Source organism: Larimichthys crocea, chromosome XIII, assembly GCF_000972845.2.
Source record: "Larimichthys crocea isolate SSNF chromosome XIII, L_crocea_2.0, whole genome shotgun sequence".
Taxonomy (NCBI): domain Eukaryota; kingdom Metazoa; phylum Chordata; class Actinopteri; family Sciaenidae; genus Larimichthys; species Larimichthys crocea.
This window is the reverse complement of record NC_040023.1, coordinates 29,881,766-29,907,209: the sequence shown is the minus strand read 5'-3', so window position 1 is coordinate 29,907,209 and position 25,444 is coordinate 29,881,766. Positions and strand designations below refer to the sequence as shown.

General features: G+C 40.4%; 1 protein-coding gene across 1 annotated transcript; it reads right to left on the bottom strand.

Moving 5' to 3' along the window:
- Nucleotides 1-341: 341 nt before the first annotated feature.
- On the bottom strand, nucleotides 342-18,547 carry bcl3 (BCL3 transcription coactivator). The gene is made up of 9 exons (XM_010741399.3): nucleotides 17,706-18,547; nucleotides 16,927-17,047; nucleotides 8,910-9,018; nucleotides 3,537-3,738; nucleotides 2,497-2,585; nucleotides 2,306-2,383; nucleotides 1,760-1,927; nucleotides 1,259-1,358; nucleotides 342-1,164 (listed from the first exon to the last, which is right to left on the bottom strand). The coding sequence occupies exons 1-9, from the start codon at nucleotides 18,199-18,201 to the stop codon at nucleotides 1,046-1,048; spliced, it is 1,482 nt and encodes a 493-aa protein (XP_010739701.1). The 5' UTR covers nucleotides 18,202-18,547; the 3' UTR covers nucleotides 342-1,045.
- Nucleotides 18,548-25,444: the final 6,897 nt, after the last annotated feature.

Genomic DNA, 25,444 nt, shown 5'->3' with positions numbered 1-25,444 from the left:
CAATTTTAATAGTACACTTTTAACTTACTGTACTTTACTATAGGCAAACATCTAACTGGGTAATGTGATTACTGTGAGGAAAGGGAAACAGTAAAGCATTTCACACAGGAGGGCAATGTTTTCAGGACAGTGGAGGTTGGGATTAAGAATGTGCTTTAGTGTGGGGGGATTTAGAGAGGGCAGAAGACAGATTTTTAGGTTTTTGTTTACAACTGGATAAATTAAAAAAATATAATGAACTTGGAAACAGCGATGGAATGAAGACCACAAGGTGGCAGTAAATACAACAAACGGATGCCAACTGCTGTAAAACCAAGAAGAAGAAGACGACAACAAAGCTGAGACTGTTGGACACATTTTATATAAAAAATATCTACAACTTTTAATAAAACAACACACGTGCACACAAACATAGATTATGTGGACAGATTATTAAAATGGCAGAAAGAAGAATTTTGATTGTGCAATATTAAGCAGGTCAAGTTACAAGTTCAAGCCTTACAGTAAGCAGACTGCATACAATTTAAAAGACTTGGGGTGGCAAAACATTCCCTGTTCATGTCTGGGTGGAACATTTCTTACACATAATCCCTCTCTCCCTTCATTTCCTCCCTCTACTGTCAAAAAGTAAAGGCTGTAACAGGCCAAAGGGGCCTAGAAATTCACATTCAGGTCCATCATTTATTGACATTTCCAAGCTGTTTCACATATACAGCCTTGATTTATGCAGTGGCACATTTCAGGTCCATGTAGAGAAATACACTGCAGCAGCTTGTAAAACATCAGTTTGCTCCCAGTCATTGTGGTCGGGAGGTACCCACAACAGCAGCTGCATGACTAGAAAGGTTGCAGGCACTGGCCCGGGTATCAAAACCCAAAGACAGACACCAACTGTGACTGTCTTTTGTCATGGAGTCCAGGAAAAGAAAGCCAGCTTGTAGGGATGTATAACTTCAGGTGCAGTCTTTAGCTGGTCTGTCATCCCATTAGCTGAACTGTCTCCCTGATGTCTGCGTGGAGGTAGTTGCAAGTTTAACCCTTTAAGCTAGTAAAATGGATATACAAGTGTAGATGGAGTCTTTGGGGAGTGGGAGTTGCTGTGATGAAGGCTGTGTGGTGTAGTTGAAGGTGAACATCCACGACTGTGGTTGGGAGATGGGGACCCTAAAAGAGAGAGCCAAAAGAGTACAAATGAAATACTGTGATTTTAGTGACTGTGTGTACTTGCGTTGTGTTAACTGTGTGTGCATTTTCTGACCATTTTCCGTTAAGCTGCTCCCATGTGGCGAGACAGACACACAGTGTTGCTCTTGAACTCTTACGTGGTTGGAGCCTCTCCCTCGTAACACGTCTGCTATCTGCAAAAGATTTAGAGTCTGTTACAACCAGAATTAAGTGACACACCAAACCAAAAAAAACGAGTCATGAGGCCGACAAAAATATAATCTTGGAAGTGAAAATACTGCACCATCCAGGTCTGACCTGTAGAGGGGAGGATACACACATTTACTTACCACTGTGGCTCCAATCATTCCTTCCTACTAACCTAACCTGACCATAATCAGGTAGATTCAAAGCTGTTTCCATGTATACTGATATAAAATAATTAGCAAATGAATGGGATTGAAAGTTTGGATAATCAGGGAAGGAAGTCATTCACAGTCAATTTAGTAACCTTTTTTTTTGTCCTGAAGCATCAACCATATTCAGTAATGGCTGTTTTATCATGCAGATTTTCTTTCTCTGTCATTTCACTTACTTTCTTGTTCTTGGCCACCATAACAGGAGTATCATTATGATAGTTCTTGAGGCTGCTGTCAGCTCCGCTCTTTAGGAGCAGTCGCACAGTGTCCGCCTGACCGCGGCCGCAAGCGCTGTGCAGGGCAGTGTTCCCACTGTATGACTGACTGTTAACATCACAGCTCCTCTACAAGAGAAGAACGGAAGAAGTTGACACGTGTGACTCATAAAGGAAGACTGAGTAGAGTCGAGTAGTGAAACAAAAGATAGATCCATGGAGAGGGTGAGTTAGATCTGATAGGATTGAAGAAGAGAGGTGAAGGAAAGAGAAAAGATAATTCTGCCCATGAACAACATCATCATCAACCATGATGTGCTCAGCTCTGATAGTAGTCAAGCTAAACTACGAATATTTTGCTCCAATTCTTAGTCTTATCTATAAGCTAGAAAAGAATGGAGAAACTGTATAAAGTTTATGAGCTGGAAAGAGAAAGCCAAACTTATCAAATAGAGCTGAGTCACAACCCTCCCCTCCTTCTTCCCTGCCCACACACAACCTCATTACCTCAATGAGGAAGTGGACCATGTCTGCATTATTACTCTCCACCGCGTGCATGAGCGGACTCTGGCCACTTTTGATGTCCTGATGAGAAACAAAAAAAGCACCATGGGAAAAGTCAGAGGATGCAGAGACCGTAAAATCTGTGATGTTGTGAAACGTCGTCATTGCTTAGTCAGTGTAGCACAGGGACTGACCATAGCATTGATGTCAGCTCCAGCATCTAGCAGCATTCTGGCCAAATGTTCGTGGCCGCGCAGCACGGCCAGATGGAGAGGACTCAAACCTGACAACAGAAACAAAGAAAAACCTGTATTTTACAGTGAGCAAATGCAGACTTAGACACATACAGAATGCACATACTGCATGGACGTGTTTGTACATATTAAAATACATTTCAAACACACATTAAAAAGATGAAGTCACAGACTAGATGCTATTTTTTGGTATTTAAAATGCTGCTTCTCTGTTCTGTTTCTGGGTTAGCAAACTGCTACCATATGACCTGAGAGGTTTATTTTTAGATATCTCAGTCATATCACACAATACAGATAACTGAGAACTACTGTGATATGTTTACTTTTCTTCATCTTTATTAGGACTCTTGAAGCAGTGTTGTTAATGTGCTAGGAGAGATCGAAGAATGTGCCGTTTATAGTCAAATCTACTGTACTGCAACATGAATCTTCTGACTCTATGTCATTAAAATGATAGTAAATGATGTAGATTATTTGATCTGATCCCTTCACCCCAATTCAGCTCAACTAAGATAATACGTTTTGTAAATAGGAGAGGCCTGTGTATATTTGTGGGGCTTTCTCCCATACGCACACAGTAAAAGAGTCTCTGGGACATGTCAGGCATGTCATGGAGATATACAGTAAGATGCAAGACTACACCAGACCACAGAGGAAGGACATACCCTGTTTTCTGCCCACCCACACATCCAAAACAAGCCACCTACCTCAACACGAGTTCTCATTTCTCATACCCCCCAAGCACAAAGACTAGTATGGTAGACTGTGTCTGTTACCAGATAGCTCATAATTTTGCAGCTTTTGGTATAGCACTCTGAATGTTCTGGTTACCATGTTGATGTTTTTGTACTATAAATTACTCTTATAAAAGCATCCACAATAGATGTGAATTTAAACTGGGGAAAGGGCAGCTGATAAGTGCCCAAAAGGTTTTCAGTACAATACATAACAACGAGCTTCTTCAGTAGACCACAACTAACCCTCATAGTTTCTGATCTCCAGGCATGTAGAAGATGAGGCGCAAGAGAGCAGAACAGACAGACAGTTACGCTGGTCGTATTCACAGCAGAGGTGGACCGCTGTTTGGCCGTTACGGTCTAAGGCAGCAGGGTCGGCCCCCTCTCTCAACAAAATCTCCACCATGTTTGCCTGCTGGGTTATCACCGCCAGATGAAGGGGAGTCTGAGGGGGTAAGATGAGAGCAAAAATTACAGTTTAGACAAACCAGTGTATTCAGGTCCACAACCACAAAAGGCAATGCACTGTCTCTCAAAATAGTCTTCATTTTTCACACCGTACCACACACTAGACTGCATTCAGAGAGCGTGAACCCCTCCTAATGCTGAACAATACTCCCACTCTCTACTATCGTCAAAGACATAATTTCTATATCTTAAAATGTATGATAAATAGATTCCTTAGCCATGTATGGATGCCATTATTACAAAACAAGTATCTATCTTAGTGTCATTCTTCTGACTAAAAATCTATCTAATAGTGGAAATCCCAGATTCTGATTGCTATCAATTCTAAAAATGTAGTTCCTCCCCCAAAGGCTTTTTTGTTGACTAAATCAAATCAATTAAAGGAAGTTTAACATTTTGGGAGATTCACTGTTTTGCTTTTTGCTGGAGAGGTTAATGAAAAGATAGATACTTCTAATGTCTGTATGATGAAGCCAGAGCCAGGAGACAGTTGGCTTTACAAGACTAAAAACAGGGTGAAACAGCTACCCTAACTCTCAGCAAAAAAGTTAAAAAAAGAATATTACTTTAGGTTTTTGAGCTATTCTGCTGCTAGACAGACAAATTAAGAGTTACAAAATCATATTCTTCATAGTGGAAGTAATGAATACAAGACAGGAAATGTGACACAGTACACATTTACAAAATCTTAAAATCACTACATTCTTAGTAGTGCTGGTATTCAGCATTCTTAGTTCCAAGTAAGGGAGGTTACAGGAAGAGTGTTATTATTTCTTGTAAAGGGCTCCTTTCATCTCTAACCTGTTCTACAGGTTAAAGGTCAGAGACACAATAAAAGAATACCCGTAAGGATATGACAATGCCTAAAATAAGTAAACAAGAAACTATGTTTGGCAAGGTTATCGTTATTACAAATAAGCAGATGGAAGCATTGGTATTTATGTGCCTATCCCCATATACATACACAAACAAGTTGTCAGCAATCAACTCATGACTGTGACTGTGAGACCTTTGCACTATGTCCCACAAAAAACACAGACGAGCAACAATGAGACTGTGTGGTTAATTCAAAATGAGGAGGAACCTGTTCTTAGAGACAAACAGTCTACATGGACAGGAAAATCAAAAATTACACAGAGTTCACCAGGTTTGTGCCTGGATGAAACTACTAACTGGTGAATGAAATCACTTGAGCAATCTAGGATGTTTCTTTGGGTGAGGTCAGCATGTATCATCCTGTTGATAGCTATGTCAGCTTGACCGTGGGAGTCACTGCCGACGCCACTGACAACCTGCTGTTTAAATAAAGTAATGCATTGAATTCATTCATTAATTACTCATTAAAGGAAGTCTTTAACCTGGAATTTTTTTTGCCTCTATTCATGTTGCGCAATAAACGCAGCAAGCAGGAACAGATAGTTGCTCCAAGTTTCACTTTTGCTGTATTACTACTGTATGTACGTGTGTGTGTATGTGTGTGTGTGTGTGCCTGTGTGTGTGTGTACTGGGGGTTCCAGTAAAGACTATAAAAAAAATTGCCTAGCAGTGGGAGAGAGTCTTTGTGGAATTCCTCCAGTGTGCCAATGCCAGTGTTCCTCCCTTCAGCTCCTGTTTCCCTGAATCCTCTGACTCACACATACACACTTACGGACAAAAAAACATGTATGCGCACACACACACACACACACACACACACACACACACACACACAGAGTTATATTACCCTGTTGAATTTACATTCTTTGGACCTATAATCAGCATGCACCAATAAACATCTGATTCCTTTTTGACCCCACACAGCACTAATGAAACTTGGATTTTTAGTATCCTCTTCACTCATTTCCAAACCTTAAATATTTACCTTCCACACTCAGGCCTTCTAATGCTTCTAAAATAGACCTCTCAGAGTTGACAGAGTTTAGCTGTGTCTTCCAGTAAAGGATTTTTTCGAGTGACTAAAACAAAAATCCAGCGAAGATAAGAGGAAGGGTGGGTATGGAGTGGAGGGGGGGCAGGGTGGAGAGACGGACGAATGAGGAAGAAAAGGAAGCAGCAGAGGGGAGTCCAGGGGAAAGACAGGATAACAAGGGAAAATCCCTGCTCTTTCCCCTGGGTCTGTCCTTGCACATTTACATTCCTGAAAAATGAGTGGATCAACATGAAGGAGGTGAAAAGATGAGAGGAGGTTTCTGGGCATAAAGAACAGCCCCGGGCTGGCAGGCAGTGCCAAACACAAAGAAAGGTGGAAGGCAACACTAAAGAAACAGAGGTTGTTCTTCTGCTATGAACACTAGAAGTTAAAGCCAATCCTGTTGCACGAATAAACATCACACACACTGTTAACGTCACTGTTGTTGACAGTTATACTGATAACATCGTCAGTTCATCAGTTATGGTTAAGGGACCCTAAATTCTCAAAATATATGCATATCTGCGAGTGATATGAAAAAAAAAGAGAGACAGTAGTGAGAGAGCGAGGCAGATAGAGAGACAACACAAAAGAGAGAGAGCGAAAGAGAGAGAGAGAGACACGCGCAGGAAGGGAAAGTCCCTGTAAACTACCCTCAGTGCAAGGTATGTTGAGAAACAGCCCAAAGCCGGAGGGGAGGGGGGGTGGGTTAGTGTGACATGTGACTTCTCGGAACGAGGATACTAAAGTACACACAAACATGCGCACACACTCACACTAAAAAAATAAAATGGCATGCCAGCATGCGCGTAAACAAACTGAAAAAAAAAAGTTTCATATAAATTGACATGAATTTGAATAAACATGACATTGACATGACATTTACAGATATGTCTTTAAAGAAGCTGATATGAAACACATGATCTGCAGACTGCAATGTAGCAGTAACACATGCACGTTAGTGGATGTTTTTAATCTAAAGCACATGACCATTAGTGCATGATTTGGAGTGGGTGGCCCCCGGGGATTCAGTCCCCAAACCCCACTAGTGTCAGTGCCACGCATTACATCGTACGCTGTAGCAAGAGCAGAAAAAAGTAGACTACTATGGTGAGTGTTTGTGTAGCATGACCAGTGTGGGAGTATCAAACAGCTGTCTCTACTATCATAGTAGTTCAGGGAGTAGAAGGCAAATCAAACAGCGACACTTGCACTATTGTTCAGTTACAGTACTGATAGTAACACTCTGTCAAAAAGTTCCATATGCATAACCACAGAAACTCAGGATTTGTCATCAATATTGGAAAAGCTGTTTTTTATTTTTGTCTCTGGGAAGTTGGCCAGTGCCAGAAAATGTACTCAGATCTGTCTGGTAAACTTTAAAGTTTTGAAAAATGAAAAGTTCCCTGGCCTCATTTTGATAAGTGTGTTCTTTATGCCTGGTATTCAGTTAAAACCACACAATCTGGTAGGCAAATGACTGTGATGGGACCTGTGCCTGAAAATCTCCCTTTTTGGTTATAACTGTATATGGTACAATACATGTGAGTGTGTGAAAAAGAGGGTTTGTGTATGTGTGTCGCGTGCATGCACTTTCATACACAGGATATCGCAAAACCTATGCTGTCAAGCCCTTAGCGATGAGGAAAGACAACAGCCGATGATAGCACCAGCGTTATTTCTGGTAAGTGAGCCTGTGGTGTCCTGTGTGGTGTGAAACCCCAGCCTTGAGAACTAAAGCTCTGCACGGCTCAGGTGCTTTCTCTGTTGAAAGGATGAAAGAGCAGAAAGCTGGCAGAATACAGAGCAGGAGGTAGAGACAACGGTGGGGAATGTGAGAGAATGTGGAAGTGTTGACTTAAGACGAGTGGTTGGGACGGCCCTGGATTGGGAAACACTCAAAGACAATTCCTTGTACACATTCCAGTAAAGTACCACTTTGGCATGCATTACACTGTGTAATCTTCCAATTGTAGGCCTACTTTTAAAACTATAATTCACTAATGAGCAGGCCTACTATTTGAATTATAGCCACACTATATCCACATTCATCTGTATTTCTGTAGCCAATCGCCAGGGACTCTCAGAAGCACTGTCCGCTTCCTTTTGCTGCTCATGCACACAATCTACAGTAATAGTTTGGGCATCTGTTTTATTATATGTACGCAGCAAGCTAATCTGCTGAGGAAATGCACTGCGGCTCAATGAAAACCAGGGACTGAAATTCTGGAGAAACTGAAACCAAATGGGGACTAGGCCCTTGCCTGGCTGTTTGGGTTGTTAGATTAAAAACGTTTTAAATGTGATTTTAAGAGACAAAATTCCTGATGTATCTGTGTATATGTTTAGAAAAAGAAACACAAGATCAGTGATTAAAAAGTAACTGAACTACTCAGAGTAGTTTTTGAGAGTTGGTTACTCTGCAAAGAGTGTCTGTCTAACTCTTATATGCAAGAAAAAAAAAGCAACTGATATGCTGGACTACGTGCTAAAAGTGACATCTTTGCAATTTACAGAATGTCATGCATGTTTTCCAGCCTGTTCTAGTGGTTGTAGACAGCAGACATGAGTCAGGGTTCACGAGAGTTCATGGGAGACTTTGCTCATCTTAATTAACTTGTCTCTGTCCTCAATTGCACAACATGGTAAATCCAGCAAACCCTGAAAAATCCCTCTCCTACAGGGAAACTGAATATTCAAAAACTATGTACACAATCAAACAGAATGTTGTAAACCAACTTAGCCCTTCCCAGCACATGCATGGTTTTGGCTTGTGTCAAGTACAGGTGGAGAAACCAGGAAGGGTGAATTCCACTGCATAACCATCAGCCGCAGTGACTGTAAGAGTATGCGATAACGCAGTGCAAGGCAAGGAGGAAACCAAGGCACTTCCTCTTTCATTCTTTTCCATGTTACTGTTATCAGAAGGGTGAGGCAGGGCAATGTGTTTTATATTCTGTGGTTGACAGTGCAGAAGTCCCCCATTGCACTTCTATTCTATGTCTATCTTTCATCACGTAACACTGACACAATGCCGAGACCTGTTTCACATGTGTTAGAAACCGAACTAATCCTTTTGTGGATTGGATCGGTGCCACATAGGAAAAAGGAAGACAAAACTTTGCCTCAACTGCCAAACTATTCATTTGAATTATGCATTCGTAAAAGTAACAATCGCAGCTCTGTGTGAATGCATGTTTTCTTTAACAGACAGAAATGCAACATGTGTGTTGTCTTACCTGACGGAGGTTGTTGTAGATATCAAGGCTTCTGTGTGCCAACTGTAGGAGTTCTATCAGTTTGTAGACCATCGCCAGCTCCCCCTGCACCACAGCAATATGGAGAGCTCTGTATTGAATAAAAACAGACACATAAGCAATTTCACACTAACAGCTGACAGAGAAATGTTGCAGAGGCCGCCTCCATTTCAAAGGTTAGTGAACGGGGTCACAGGTGCTGACACTGTGACCTACTAACTTTTTTGTTTAACAAGATCATGACTTATCTAATAACTAATTGGAGATAACACTTAATGTGTGTATGATATAGATAGAGATACCATACATGTATGTGCAAAATGTATTCAAAGTGAAATCTGCAATGACATGGCATGTCACTTCAGCAGTATGCGATGATATGATAATGAGAATGTGCTGAATGACTGAGGGCACTTAGAGTTTTTGTTCAAAACAGTTAAACTCCCACATGGTAGCAATTAAGTCAGTGAAAAACTCTACAGTAGAGTCTACTGTAGGTCAAGCAATAGTTCAATATTTTGGGAAATGCGATCATTTGTTCTCTTGCTGAGAATTAGATCACTTTCAGTTCTGTCCATTAAATATAAGCACACAACCAGCAGCCAGTTAGCTTAGCTTAGGATACAGACTGCAAAACTAAGAAACAAAAGTGTTGTTAAGTCTGCAAAAAGAAAACCAAGTGTAAAAACAGATATTTTACAAGGATCATGTGCTTGGTTATTTCTGGGCCAGGACGAGGGATTTGTTGATGTTTCAGTTGGTTGCCTGGCAACAATTTGGCACATACTTGGTTTTCATACAGATTTAACAATGGAGATCAAATGTGTTCATTAGTAAGGTTTTGATATGTTGGTAGGATTTTTGTTACCTTAGGACAGAGTCAAGACAGCTTTCCCTGTTTCTAGGTAATCTAAGCTAATCAGCTATTGAAATACAACTTTAGATAAATATAGTCTATGTCGCTCAATTTGGAATATTAACTAATTTTGTTCATGGTCTTTAAGCTTAGACTGTCATGGTCTTTTTTGTTATCAGAAGCAGCAAATTCTACTTGATCTAAATGATCCCACTTGACAGTTGTACCGAGGAGCTCCACAGATGTACTTGCATGACTCACACTACCCTTATCTCACCCTTATCAAGACTAAAGGGGAAACCACTATGTGCGGTCTCTTCGTGAAGCGAAAGAACAAACGCAGGCCAAAGTTTAGGACAGGGAAAGGCAGAACACTAAGCGGGGGGAGGGCGTGCTGTTGAAAACAGTGAAGCAGTTTTCACAATTTTCTTTTTCATTGTCAGAAGAGCTTCCAGTAAGAGTCAGAGTTTTATGTCACTTCCTGTTGTCAGTAACAATGGCAACATTCTTTATCTCACTGTGTGTGCTGTGAAAATCCAGCCATTAAGCTTTATGGTTTCTAACAGGGGTTTTTCTTGGTTCACTCAGTCAGCTTCATCCAATGGATAAGTCATAATAAGACAGTACAATCGTGCAACAGGAAACAGGGACGCTTCTTGAGAAGTTTAAAGTACCCTTGCACAGAATTTGAGGTCAGAAAATAAGTTCTTACAATGACAAAAGCACTTGCAACACTTCCTCTCAGCAATGTGTCCTACTGACATGGAGTCATTAACAACAGTAATTTCCTGCCTGAAAAAAAATCTGATTAAAGACCATACAGTGCATAAAGTTCTACTTTTGCACACAACAACTACACTTTCCCATACATCTTATCAAAACTTGTGAGTGGTTCAAGGAACGGTTCTTCGTGAATATATCTATGTATCCATCTATCTTATCACAGTATCACATTACTCCACACATCTCTTCCAGCCATATAAAACCAAAACATCTTATATAATCTCTATATTCACAGTAGAAACATTCAAATTCTTTGACAACTTCATGAAGGCAAGTATGAACAGAATAATGCCTGTGTTGTGTTAAACCGATAAGCATTTGCCAACCTTCACTTGGTGGTTGCAAGAAAGAAAGTGAATCTCTACTATGTCTGTGTATATAATTAAAGATTTTATGACAAAAAATAAAATGCAAATTGTATGCATGCATTATTCTTGCAAATGCAAGAGCAAGCACAGACTCTAACTCCACAGTGTGATGAAAAAAACAAAAATCGGTGTGCAAGAGCAGGTTGGCACTGCAACTTACAATAAACACTCACTTACTCCTGACAGAGCAAATAGCCGAAAAAGCAGAACTATATCTTGGAACAGGAGCGAGTGTGATAGTTCTTTCCCCAGCTGGTCCCTGTTCCTGTAACTGAGCTCAGCACAATGAACAAATCTGTATCAACACAGATATATTTATCATATTTACTGTACATGCTACTAACCTTTAAAAAAAACCCTGCAGTGTCACGCTAATAAATCATACAGTGATTGAAGTGATCAGTCATGCTGCCACAGTCAAATGGGTAATGGGTATAGGCCATTCATGTATGACTTGTTGATGTATTTTGTCATTCTGAACCCTGGGAAAGTGTTTAATGGATGTATGCTCTCATCAATAGAAATTCAAAGGCCTCTTGCACTGTAGTTTTTCAATGTGAACATCTACTGAATCAGAGCTCATCTCTCCAAGAACTGACTGTATCAATAGTTGCCTTTATATTGGCCTAAAATGACTAAAATCTCTCTTGTTATACTCTACTCTTCATCTACGTCCATCTCTCTCTTTTTCTCTTGAGATGAAACTGTACTGTTTCTAGTTCCTGGAAGTTGGGTAGACCACAGCCCCAGATAACCCCAAACATAGCGGCACTGACGCAGACAGGAGTCCCAGGCTCACAGTCACAGCGTATGTATGTATGTGTGAGAGAGAGATGAAAAGCTTTTCTTTCTTTTTTTTTTAATAGAGAAGACAGCATTGTGCGGTATCCTTTTTGGTAAAATATGTAAGGGCGCGAGCAAACTGAATGATCAGACTGAAGCCTAACATATCCTGTGGTCTATAGACCAGCTGAGCAATGAGGTGATGTTGTCACTGTGTAAACAAAGGAGAAACAGAGACACACTAGTGTCCAGTTAACAAGAAATGAAGGCTCACGTCAATTTGCAACACCTGCTGTGCACATAACTGCCAAAAGCCACCATAGTCCTTTATGTAATGCATTCAGTTTTAACCTTGAGCCAGTCAGAAAGTTGCTGAGTGACTGTGTGATGCACTTTTAAGCTTCTGTTTGAAAGAACTGTTTGTACAGCAGTTGAGTTCAAGGCTTGAATAATCAGGTTATTAAACATTAATCTGTGTACATATCAGGGTGTCAACATCCACAGAAAGTTTGGGCTTGCTAATGTAGTTCAAAACACGGCACGCATAATCTCATAGTTAGCACTGACTCGTGTTAATGCTGTTATACCAAAGTCAGAGTAGGACATTTCACAACATGTGGATGGGTTGTCATGGAATTTGGCAAAGCTATCCATGAGAGCCCCTGACTTTTCCTCAAACAGCACCACAATCTCCACATTTATGGTGAAATAGCTCCACGACTATCAAATGGATGAGGCACCGTGCCTCTCTCATCTAATTCAATCACTTTAACCCAGTCACCTGTGCATACCCATATAAGTATGTCCAACCCCTCTTTCCTGTTTGTCTCAGTTCTCACGACTCTTCCCTGCAAAACCCATACTTCTCCTTTCTTTCCTCCCAATGCGCAGCACGGCAACTAAGTGGTCAGCACTGTGGCCTCACAGCAAGAAGATCCCGGGTTGAACCTACGTCCCTTCTGTGTGGAGTTTGCATAGTCTCACCATGTTCATATGGGTCTCCACTGGGTGCTCCAGCTTGATACTTACATTCAAGTAATTCTTTTTTTTCTTCCATTATAGGAACAATGGGGCAATGATGCAGCAGCGAGCTTATCAAGAAGTGTCCCTATCCTGAATCTCAACCCCTGGGGTACTGGCAGCTCCAGCTGCCACATGACTCTAATCAGCCCATGTTCATCCCCATGCACTGACCCTTTTCATCCCTTGCCTCGACCCCAATCATCCCACTGTACACAACCCCCTACCCAACTCTCCCAGCAATCAACCCCTGTCATCCATCCCCTTGACCAACCAAACACCGCCATCGTCCTATCCTTCCAGAATCTTGTCGCTTATCCAAACTACTTTTATACTTTTATATATTCAATACTTTGGTTTTTGACATTTCCACCAACCTCAACAGCACTTTATGTTTAGTGCCAGTTAGCAAATGTTAACATGCTCACACACTAAAATAAGATGGTGAACATAGTAACTTTCCCTCAGCATGTTACCACTGTTACTGTGAGCATGTTTCCATGCTGATGGTAGCATTTAGTTCAAAGCACCGTTGTGCCCGTATACAGCCTCACAGAACCGCTAGTGTGGTGGCAGACTTTTAGTGTCACATGTTTCTTTACAGAAATAAAAACGTGGCATGCGCAGAATACAAATAAAAGTATAACCAATTTGGAACATGACGCATAGTGTTTTACAGTATATTGACACATACTGACTACATAGAATTGTAATTAGAAAACATCTGCAAGTAAATAATGACTCAGTAAAGACTTTTCTAAAGATGTATGATTGCCAAGCTCTGCATATAACAGTGCTGGTGTGAAGGTAATTGCTCTGACTAACTGGAAGCATGCAGGAATAAGTAGAAGCTGTGAGACAACTGACACATCTGTACACCACACATACAAATGACTGTGGATAAGAAAGTCACACAACACAGAAATGAAGAAAAAGACAGAGAGAGAGAGAGAGAGAGAGAGAGAGATGAAGCTGATAGAAAGAAAGCGGTAAATGAGGAAGTGTGGAGCGGATGTTTGGGTTTTTTGAGTCCATTCATTTAAAAACACAGAGAAGAAAAGAGAGAAACACAGACACCTGAGAAAAACCGCAATCATGTTTAAAAACTGAGCACTCAACACTGGTTTTCCCGAAACTCAGAGGCGCTGAGAACAGAGGATGAACCCACCCCATTGACGTAAAACAAACGCATGCTCGCCAGCACTTAAATTATGCATACACGCATTCACGCACACACACATTCATGTACATACAGACAGCGTGAAAATGACAGGGGGGGGGTTGCGAATGTTTCTGCAGAATTCACACAAAGTTTCATATAACCACAAATCAACAAGCAGGTACTACACAAGCTCTGAACTAAATATAAAAAAGTCTCTGCACAGCAGCTTCGTGGAATTGAATTTCGCTGCTAATGAGATAATGTTCATATCAGATTTTATGTTATGTTATATGTTTATGTTATGTGTCTGCCCTGCAGACTTGGATAACATGCTTGTAAGACGTTCCAGACAAGAGGTTCAACAATTTATTGTAATAAATACAGCAAATGAAGATAAATGAAGACAATAAAATCAGACTACAGGGCATCAGTGTTAAAGAAGCCACGCTGTTTAAGACAAATACACTGACTGTGCAAGTACAAAACTGTAGAAACTTCATTGCTATGAATAATGTATACATTTCAATACATTGTTTTCTTCTTATTTCCTTGCCAGTATTTGTTGATCCATGTGAGAGGTTATGAGACTCTAAAACAGATATGGGACAGTAAGCAGCTGTGACTTGTCACGGGACCTATGGCTCCGCTAAATGTTGGTCATCACGAGTTCTTTGTCAAGTGGATGCAAATGATGCCGATACCTTTTGAAACCGCAGCGTCAAAGAGTCATTTAATTCTTGGACATATGTTTTCAGTCACATGACTGTGCGTGTGTGTTCTTGTATCAGCTTGCCATTTCAGTTAGTGTGTGAGTGGGCGTTAAAGTAGCCATGCGTTAAAGTTTAATATTTGCATTCATGTGGTCCTGTGTCTAGTATTCTCATTCCAAACCCCCAGCGACTCCAAATTTTTACGCCCAGAGAAAATAGTTGATTTTATAATAATAAGTTGTTCAACACAGACACACACTCACACATACAGTACCTACACATGAAATGTTTGCTGAATCAGACAGCTCAGTGTCAAGTGCTGCTATTGTTTTCAGGTTAGTATGTTAGATTGGTGCATCCGTTGGCACTGGGTGAATCATTTCACAGTAAAGAATTGTGTCAACTACTGTATGAGACTGCCACTGACTATACCTGTTCATATGCAGAACCAGATGAGTCACGGAGATTAGAACAAACGAATTGATTTGATACAGACCTCTCACAAACCACATCCAGGTTGTGTATAGACAAGCGTTTTGTTTATGAGGTCAGAACGTCACTTGTTGAGACTAGCAGTGTTTAGGTCTAGCCCAGTGAATCACTTCCATTCAGTTGCTATTAAATGTGACCATTTCAGTTTCACTTTTTTTTCTTTTTATGTCAATAATTTTTCCTGAGAAGTTTGTTCAAGTGGCGTCACTGTCAAACCCTCAGAGAGGCAATATGGATATTACCGTCTGTCATTGGCTGGTAAGAAGCTATGATGAAGACTGCATTATCAATGGACGTTTTTAATGCGAGATATTTTAACATGTCAGTACGAAAATCTGAGGTTTAAGAATTCAAATCTTTCTCAGTGCTAAGATTCCTCACAGTGTGGACGTAAAAGATTCAGCATCGATACAGTGACGGCACATAAACAAGAGTTTGCAGCTTGCACAAAATTATAACTGACTGACACTGACCGTTCATTTTCCAGTCTCAGCTAGATTAAAAGTTGTCAAGCAACGTTGTTATGTTGCATTGTTGCTCTCACAGCATCTTTTGCCAATCAAGGTTACTTTTATACGTTGGGGGATATGGTAGAGGGAGGCAGAGTGTGATTAAAAACACACACACACATGGTATTTTAAAAACAGACATCAGGGCATATTCAGATTTTATGAACTTGCTAGTAAGCACAAACTGGACAAGACATGTGTTTAGAGCTTTGGTAGCCGTTTTCACCATAAATAATACAGCGAACAGCTAATCTGTCCAGAACTGAAGAGGTTCTCTCAACTTTGCTGTCCTGCTCAGAGAGCGGTAGGAAACAGTGATATCCCGACTGTACAGCAAAACCAAAGCCATCGTGATAGAGGAAAGCTAGTTGACTGCCATTACGTGTGATTCCTGGACTGTCACGACTGACAGCCGTAGTTATGTTTATGTACTGAGGTGGGTCACACAGACACTGGTATTGAAAAGATGAAGCTTAGACAGTTGTTGTCTTTTAAGAGCACTTTCTAAATAAAGAGAGAGTTCTGATTTGTCTGACTGCTATATTAATTGATGGATATTGCATCTTCAATTTTCTATATTACTGCATGTCGCTACTTTTTTCAGAGAGATGCATCAAGAATCGTTGCGTATTTGTATCATTGAATCATGAGGCCAGTGAAGATTCACACCTTTAGCTCAAGGTTCTGGTAATGGGCATGCTGCCTCATTGTCACACTCTCATGGCTTACTGGGGCATCTAAATTTCCTACTCCTGCAAGTTAAAAAGTCTAAAACTTAAGGTAGTTTATGCAACTGGGCCTTCACCTTTAAGCATAAGAACATTTAAATACAATATTCATAAATTTTAGACAAATTTTACCTTTTTAAGTTAAACTGAGCATAACTTTCATAATTAGCAGGTTTGCCACTGACGAGTCACCACTTCCAAGAAGTTATTAATATTTTGCATATCAATCTTGTACAGTAGATCACTAGTTCAAACTTTTGACCTCTCTACAGGTGAAGATGTGAGCTGGGTTTGCTCGGTCTAAACAAATTAAACGAGGAATCAGCTCAATCTTCTGGAAATGTCATGAATATTCATGACTGTGGTAAGATTTCAGATCTGCAAATTGTGCTAGTTTCGACTGTCAATGCATACTTAAAAGCGATGATTATGAAAATGCATGAGGTGGATGAATCATAGTAATCTCTTAAGTTTCTTGTATGAATCAGTGTCTTGGATATGTGATGGATGGATGGATATGATAAAAAAAAAAAACGCAAAGTGACATTCTAACTTCAGACTTAAGCCCATGTAAAAACATCAACATACGTGTCTCCATCTTCATCTTGACGTGTGGCCAGAGAGATACCAGCCAGCAGGTTTTCAGTTGAGTGGACCAGAGCGTGGTTCTGCTCTGGGACAGGGGGCAAACAGTACACTGGGTAGGGACCTGAGCAGGGATGACACAGAAAGAGAGGTAGAGACAGCAAAAGAAAGAGAGAGAGCGACAAGTTGGAGGCAGAAAGTAAATATACAAATAAATAGATAAATGAATAAAGATACATGACAAATTAAAGGGCTGGCCTGGCAAACAAGTCTTTTTTGTGTGTACATATGCGTGTGTGCATGCACTGTATTCAGTTATGATTTGACTAAGCTACTCTTGTCAGTAAAGGAGACTGAATGAAGAGGAATGACTGCAAAATTTGCTGAGTGGACATTTTCTCATTGATTCAGCTGTAGCTGCAGCATCAAATGCAACGCCACTGTCATTTCTGCCACCTGTGAGACATTGGTGGCCAAGATATAAAATAAAAAATAAAATAAATAAATAAATAAAATAGCATTGTTCATGTATACCAAAAAATTTATTTTGAGAGCCCCCTATAGGCCTATCTGTTTTTAAACTTACTCTCTAACTTAACATCTGCAGAGTGTACAGAGATACACGTCACATCCAGATGAATTATTTTGGTCATACAAATAATAGTTTATAATAGTTTTCTTAGAAAATAGCAAAAAATACTTTAGATGAGAACCTTTTAGGGAAAAAAAAACTTGGAAGTAAAACAAAGTCTTGTTAACATATAGGGGTTGGAAACGCTTACCAAAATGGTGCAAAAAGATGGGATATCCATCTGGACGCTGTACTGACTGTTCATCCCGCCTGGGAGTCACCGGTGTTGTGCCGGTCCTGCTGTCAGTCGAGGGTCGACCGGCAAAACCTTCCCGAAATGTGGAGTCCGTATCTACCGCTGGGGAAAAGCGATCTCCGCTGTGTGGAGGATTCGGAGACTGCCTTTGCGTCTCCGGCTCGACATGTATCGGGCGTTTCCTAAAAGGAAGCCTGAAGGAAGATTTGTCGGCTGGACGTTTGCGAGAAGTACCGGTCTCTGAGCCGGGGCAGTGTATTTCCAAACTGTCCGTCCCTGTGCATGCAGGGTGCGCAGGTGAGCCGCCTGTCACTCCAGCGTCCCTGACGCGACCTTTGCAGTCCGGACTCCTCGACCCGGCGCTCCCACGTTCTCGGTTACTGGTGCGCAGATCCAGCGGCGCTGCGGCAACCGACTGGTGGTCACCGTTCATGGTCATGATCCTCGGCATTAACTGGGGGGCCGAGGTGCCCAGGATCTGAAGAAGTTTCAGGTGTGTGAGCGTGAATACAACTTCTCGACAACTTCAGTGACAGTTAGTGGGATCAGTCCATCCAAAGTGGCCAATAGTGCGTAATTCCCATCCTCATGAAACCAAATGGGCAGCGATCAAATCATCACAGTTTCCTTTTGTGTCACTGGTGTGTGTCAGATAAGCGTTCAAAATCATTGACTCGTAATGCAAATTTATTTTCGAAGAAGAGCCAATAGAAGTTTGGTGTAGTTCATGCCTATCCCACCTATGGCAACAACTGCAGGTACAGTGCAGCTGTGCGAACGCTCATCTGCCTGCTTAATGAACGTAATCAGTGACACTTAGACGGTGCTTTCCCTCAAACCGAAACAAAGCGATTGGCTTAAGGGCAAATTATACAGAGTGCAAAAAGAGAAAACACACGCTTTGAATTCACAATAATTTCAGCATTTCCGACTTCTCTAACATCTGTCTGTTTTGCATGCAAGTTCGAAACATCTAATAGTGAATTTCTCAAGAAAGAAAGAAAGAAAGAAAGAAAGAAAGGAAAGACGGATCAGTGCGTTTGTTGATGCGGGTGCTGTGAGGCACGTCTCTGTGCAAAATATGACAACATGTCTGAAAAAAACATACAGGATTAAATCTGTGCTTTTAATGCATGTTTAATAGCCAGCATCGACTAAATGACTTTTTTCTTATTTCCAAACTTGAGGATAAGTTCATGTACACTAATATACCCTCAAATTGAGTCTCCTGCAGGTTACCTGTATTGTGGTGTACTTAAAGTGTACTTCTTTCCTTTATTACCACTTTATAGATGGAACTGAAACAGTGACTTTAACAGCACGCAATGTGATGAATTATATACTTTTATTATGCAATTGGGCATATTACCATATTTATCATCACTCCTACGTGACTTTCTGTGTTTTCATGTCATGGAAGGGAATTTTCAATCTGTTTGTTTATGTTTTTTTGATCACATGTTTCAGTGCCTTAGGTCAGCACTCAGTCATAATGTTCATTTTCACATCTCTGTCCAAAAAGTTCCACGGTGTCTCACTTTTGCTGACCATATTGCGCCACTTGTGACACATTACAGCTGAATGTTGTACTCACAGATGTGATTTTTCTCTTTGGCACTCACACTTTTGCAAGTTGCAGATGCATCATCTGAAGGCCCAGGTTGGTGATATGCCACCAGCTTGCAGATTCAGAGCAGAGATTGCTCTACCTAAAGGAGGAATAAGTAGGAAGGAAGAATTCACAGAAAATAAGTGACTGACTGATCAGTTGATACCATGTCACTGCTGCCTTACATCTTACCTGATTACAGACACTTACAAAGCTTAAATGTGTATACACAAGCATGCATATGCACCCACATATGCACAAATAACACCTCATGTCCTTGTCTTTAATCTTATCCTACTCCACCCTCAGACTAGGCTCTGATTACCAGGGTCAATTTGGGACTTTCCTCTTTCCACTGAAGTGTGGCACTGGCAACAGAAAGTCAAGCTTGGTGTCTAAAGTCCCTAAAAGACCCCAACACTACACAAACATGCTCTGCAGCTGTCAAGGCACTCAAGCATTATGGTCTCATATGGCACTGGGTGTCATTATTTATGAAAAACCCGGGGCCTACCTCTTTTACAGCTGTCTCATCCTAAACTAACAGAGTTTAATGAATGAAATGTTGACTGAGGTTTCATGATCTGTAAGAGCATACAGATATAAGTAAACAAACGTACCCAGAACCCTTTAATATTCAGAGGCTTAGTATTCTGAGACAATGCTGCACAGTGACTGTAGAGAGGAGGCATCAGTGGCAAGCATCATGACTTCCAGATACAAACCAATAAAATGAGGCCCCCTTGTGCCAAGACAGAAAAGGTGCAACTAGACTGTCAGAAATGATCAAAATCTAAACATTTTGAAATACATCTCCAAGGAATTAACCTACATTTAGATAAGACAGTAGAAACTACTGCCATTTAAATGGGTAACATAGTCAGATTTCAGTTACAGCATTAACCTTGGTGAGCAGGATCTGTGTAAATATCTCCCTCTTGTGGATGTTGCAGCAGAGGTTGTCAGTTTTCTCATTTTTATATTGCATATTGAGCGCCGTATGATGCTCTGTGCCCCAAAAGATAGAAGCTATATTCATGAGAAAAGTTGCAGTTTACTCAAGGTATTTAGAATATTATACACGTACCCATTCTTGTTTCTTCTATCTATCTCAGGTATACCTGATTGGGCTGATCAGTGGATGTCCCTGTCCCATATTCGACTGAGGCAAACCAAGCAGCCGTCTGGTCCCAACAGAGTTACATTTGTGTGTTATTCTTTGAGGATAGAGATCTGGTATTCCAGTTTTCAGTTATTTGATTCTTAGTTTAGCTACACAATGTTTTTGATAGTTCAGGGGGTCCTCATCCCTACATGTGTTGGTCACAATTGGTTGAGTCAATAGCTTTGATTTTGTTTGAGGCCATAACCAGAATAATAATGTGTCCATTGCCTGTTAACACCTGGTGATGTGTACTAAATAAAAACGTTCTGGACATAAAATAAATATTCCAATATTACATGAAATACATTACTTTATTTACCCCATAAGTTCAAAATGTAGTGATGTATTTTATCAGGCTTCTCTCAAGGCTCCTTAGCACTGGATGCTAGTGAAGGAAAGTACAGTATTGAGGTACAGTACTCACTCGAGTATTTCCATTTCATGCTCCTTTATACTTGTACTACACAAAGGCAAATATCACACTCTTTTACACCTTTCCCTGGGAGGGAAATTCATAAAATATCCAGGAGATTAGCCTCATTTTCAATCCATCTATAATTACTATCCATTATATACCTATCTTATTTGAAATGAGTCATTCTGCATAATGAGAACTTTTACTTTTGCTACTTCAAGTACATTATGCTGCTAATACTTTGTACTCAAGTACCACTTTGAAAAACTACTCCTTCTGCCACTTAGCACTAAACTAAAATGGGAATTTCATCATAGCTTTTATATATAAATATCAGGTACCTACAATTTTGACCTGATGATGGCGCTAAAGGAAAGGTTAAGGAATTATCTAATCTTCTGAGAGGTGCATTCATGGGGGTGCTTGAGTAAAAGTCAAAGGACAACCAGAGTCATTAGGATTAATCATTAATCATTAGGATTAGTATTACAAAACTTCACGCAATCCATGAAACAATTTTTTAAATATTCAGCCTGGAACAAGCAGTGGATTCACTGACTTGCAGAAAATCTTGGTGAGAATGCCAACTGAATCCATTTAATGACAGTAAACATTGTTCCATGCTGACAGTCAGGTGAGGTGATGATTCTTTTTATATCCCAACCGAGACAGTTAAAGTGGCTGAACTTTGACCTTTGCTGTGAATGAGCTACCATACTTCTTGTTCTTGAACAGCCTACCTGTCTGCGTGCTAAGTATAACTGAGATCTTGCCCACTGCTTTCATTCTTAGTAAATGCTAAGTTTTGAGTCCACACCTCTCTGTCTCCCTCCTCCCTCCCCTCCTCTCTCTCTCTCTCTCTCTCTCTTTCTGTCTATGCTTGCCTGTCTGAGCAGTAGAGCAAAGAAAACAAACCTGTTTAGCTGGCTGCAACTCAGGAAACCCATCAAAGGGTGCACCAAGAAGAGAGAAAGAGAGAGAGAGAGAGAGAGAGAGAGAGAGAGAGCAACAGTGACACCAAGAAATGAAAGAAAAAAGGAGCAGCAATGTCTGTCAATGCCAAATAACAGACAACATGTTTCCGCTGTGCTGTGAGTAGATGTCTCGGCTCTGTTGACCCTGACAATGTTGGACTGCTGTGCGTCGAGGTGAGCATATCTATATTGGTAAGCATGTTAACTAGTGGACAAGTAAGGCTGAATGTGTAGAGTGGGAGAGAATTAGGAGCCAAAGCAGAGGTTGGTTTAAACTGTTATCTGGTTAAGTCAGTCTAAAACCCTCACTTCCTTTTGTTTTTAGTTAACTCTTTCTTCTATTGTTGTATTGTTGTTGTTGTTGTGGAAATCTTAAAATCTAGCTTTGGTCTAACAGATCTTGTATTTTTGTGTTTTTCTGACAATCTGACAGGAGTGACAAGAAGAACGGACAGGAGTGGCTGGTTTGGGGAAATGCTTAGCTTTGAGTGCATTTTTAGAGATGCCGTAATTGAAATGCAATGTAATTCTGTTGGATTATTACTGTATGGATGCTGTTTGGGTGGGCTGAGATGTACGCTTTTCAGATGAATGGGAACTCACAAAAAATCATTTTAAGGACAACACACACACACAAAACACTTGAGCCAGTATGAATAGCTCCTCCTTTTTCTGCTCAAAACATTCCCATTCAAAAACTGAGCTCTCATATCTTTTCAAAACAGTAGGGGCATTTATTATTTATCACCACCCCCCCCCACACACACCAGACAGATATTTAAGGTTGTTTTTAGATCACATTCACGCACACAACAGCACGTTATGGCAGCAGCAGATTCAGGAACCTCCCAGCCCACTACTAGTGGAGATCGGCGGCTGGTGGACAAGGCCCTCAAAAGACTGGATAAGCTCCACGAGCTGTGCAGTAACCCCCGGCTGGGCCTGAGGAACAGTCCACCATACCTGCCAGAGCTGGTATCTGAGACAACAATTGCTTATCCAGGTTTGGGAGGCCCTACAGAAGTTACAGGACGACGGGCAGCCAGGGGCCCCGGGAGATGGGCCAAGTCCTAAGGGTCCATGTCCGACCTGCTGGGCGACAGGGCCCTGTTGCTGTTAAAGAGGGACGGGAGAAGTTTAGGAGACATCCAGCTACAGGTAAGAAGATACAAGAGAAGCACTTTTTGATAATTGTCATTCAGTAAAGATGACAAAATGCGGTCGTACTAGCTTTTTAAATGCGGCAATTTGCAGCTTTTCTGTGTTTTGTATCCTTTTAAATTGATATTCTTTGAATTTTGGACTGGTGGTCGAAAAAAAAAGACATCTGAGACATCACGTCAGGCACTCGAACTTGTGATAGGCAACTTGTTTCATTATTTTGGACGCTTTATCAAACTAAGTAATTAAGTGATTGATGTAATAGATAATCTACAAATGAATTAATCTAAATAATGTTAGTTGTAACCCTAAAAGTCATATTTCATATCCTCATTTTAAGAGTGGTACATGAAAAATATTTTTTCTCACTTTCCTGTTACAATATCAAGTCGTTTTTATTTGCCCAGGTTTCTCAGACTCTCTTGTACCACAATGGACAGCTGGAATCAAAAGAGAGTGCATTTTGTATTGCTCACAGCATTAAACATTATATGCGAATTAATAGAACATTTTTCCTGAAAACTTGTGCAGCAAGGACTGTGAATTGTTCAAAGTAATACCAAAACCTTTTTTTTTTTTTCCGGAAAAAGTTTCCCTATTACTGTCTTTCAATTCAAAGAACTATGTGGACACCACAAGTAAAATTTTATTTAAACTAATTCAAACGTCTGAGAATAAATAAAACCAAAACTATCTGCAAGGCCAGGTACCACATGTGGTAACTGACCATTTAAGGATGGCTTTACATCGTGATAGCCATTTTAGGCAGTTTTCCAGACCAATTCACTCAGTAAGTCTTTTGTAAGACAAAGAAACTGACAGTGGGGTCAGAAAGAGGCCATACATCTCAAAAATCTTTATCGAGCACCATCCAGACCAGAACCTGGAATTGAGAATCTAAGACCATCCTTCTATATTATGTTATATCTTCAGAGTCGATAGTTATGACGGAGGCTTCAACCTTTACTTGGACACTTTAAAACACCAATTAAATCTCTAAAATTACTATTTTTACACCATCTATAGAAGCTTTAGTGATGTAAAATAACTTTTCCCAGTTCCCACATGTCAAATATAGACTTCATTGTGAGCAAGAGGGAAAAAATGACCACGTTCTGATTGGCTAAAGTGGATACAGCTAAAAAGAGTGACTTTTTTCTTCAGAGTTTGGCCTGCGTTCTTTGCTGCTGTTGGGACTGCTAATGATGAGGTGGAAACGGGGCCAAACCTGGGTCTTTGTGATGCTAATGTGGGAAACTAGGCAAAAGAAATTACAACCTCAGTATGTGAGCAGCTTGGGAAAGAGACGGTTCATACAGGGTATACACAGTATATCCTCTGCTTCCATTATACTGTATCTCCTAAACCTCATGTGGCCTTGTTTTTCATACATGACACTCAAACACTCTTACAATGTACTGCATTATAGTGAAACAGTACATTGAAAGTTTATTGATCATTTTGTGTGTGACATTAGTTGCCATATTCTTAAATAATAATAATAAATATTACTGTAATTTCAGCCATATCATTCAGCCCTCCTCAGTCGAATCAGGCACCGCCGAGCTCCAATCAGCAAATACATTTGTCAATATTCTGGCCACTGAATGCAAATTGATACAGGAACCAGCTTTCATCAGTTGATCTTATATTTTAAGATTTATTGTGTCATCTTCAAGAATCGTCTGCATGTACGATAACAGATGGCCTCCTCACCGCAGTCGCATCTGCATGGGTAGCCATGCGGCAAATTCCCATAATGTTATGCGTAATGTGGCTTGATGTCAAAGCAAATAATGTAAATATCCTCTTTTGGGTTTTAAAACATCCTGCTATAATGTCCTTGCAGCTTGTTATCCCACAGACTCTGGCCTGTAAGCTGCAAGCACTGCGTCTAGCTCCAATAACGCTGACTGTTGGACGATTTAAATATAAAGTCTCCTTTTAGTAAGTGATTTCTGCCTGGCTATCACAAGAAACTGAAAACAGAACTGAGATAAAACTGGTGAAGGTGAAGGCGACAAGACAGACAATGGAAGGTTGAGTGGATGGAAGATTATTGTCTTTGACTTCTGACTTTACCTCCTCTTTATTAAGAACGCATGCAAATATGCCAAAATCATTAACCACTCAGCTAGAACTGTGTCAGACACCATATAAGAGACATATATATATACACACACATATTAGTAATTTATCAGTTACAAAGTAAATCGAATATGTAACCACTAAAGAATAAATTCAGGTTTTAAAAGTATACATTTCACAAAAAAATAGTCACGGCTAACTAATTATGACTGGCTGTCCTGGAGCGCTTAATTTTGACACTGACATATATTTGATCATGCTGAATATTTTAGTGTACGCTTA

Coding starts and splice junctions, on each gene's coding strand:
- bcl3 (XM_010741399.3), bottom strand. CDS start 18,201: ATGCCGAGGATCATGACCATGAACGGTGACCACCAGTCGGTTGCCGCA. Junction 17,048..17,705: donor CATCTTTTTGCACCATTTTG/GTAAGCGTTTCC, acceptor ATCCCTGCTCAG/GTCCCTACCCAGTGTACTGT. Junction 1,359..1,759: donor TGGTGGCCAAGAACAAGAAA/GTAAGTGAAATG, acceptor AATCTTTTGCAG/ATAGCAGACGTGTTACGAGG.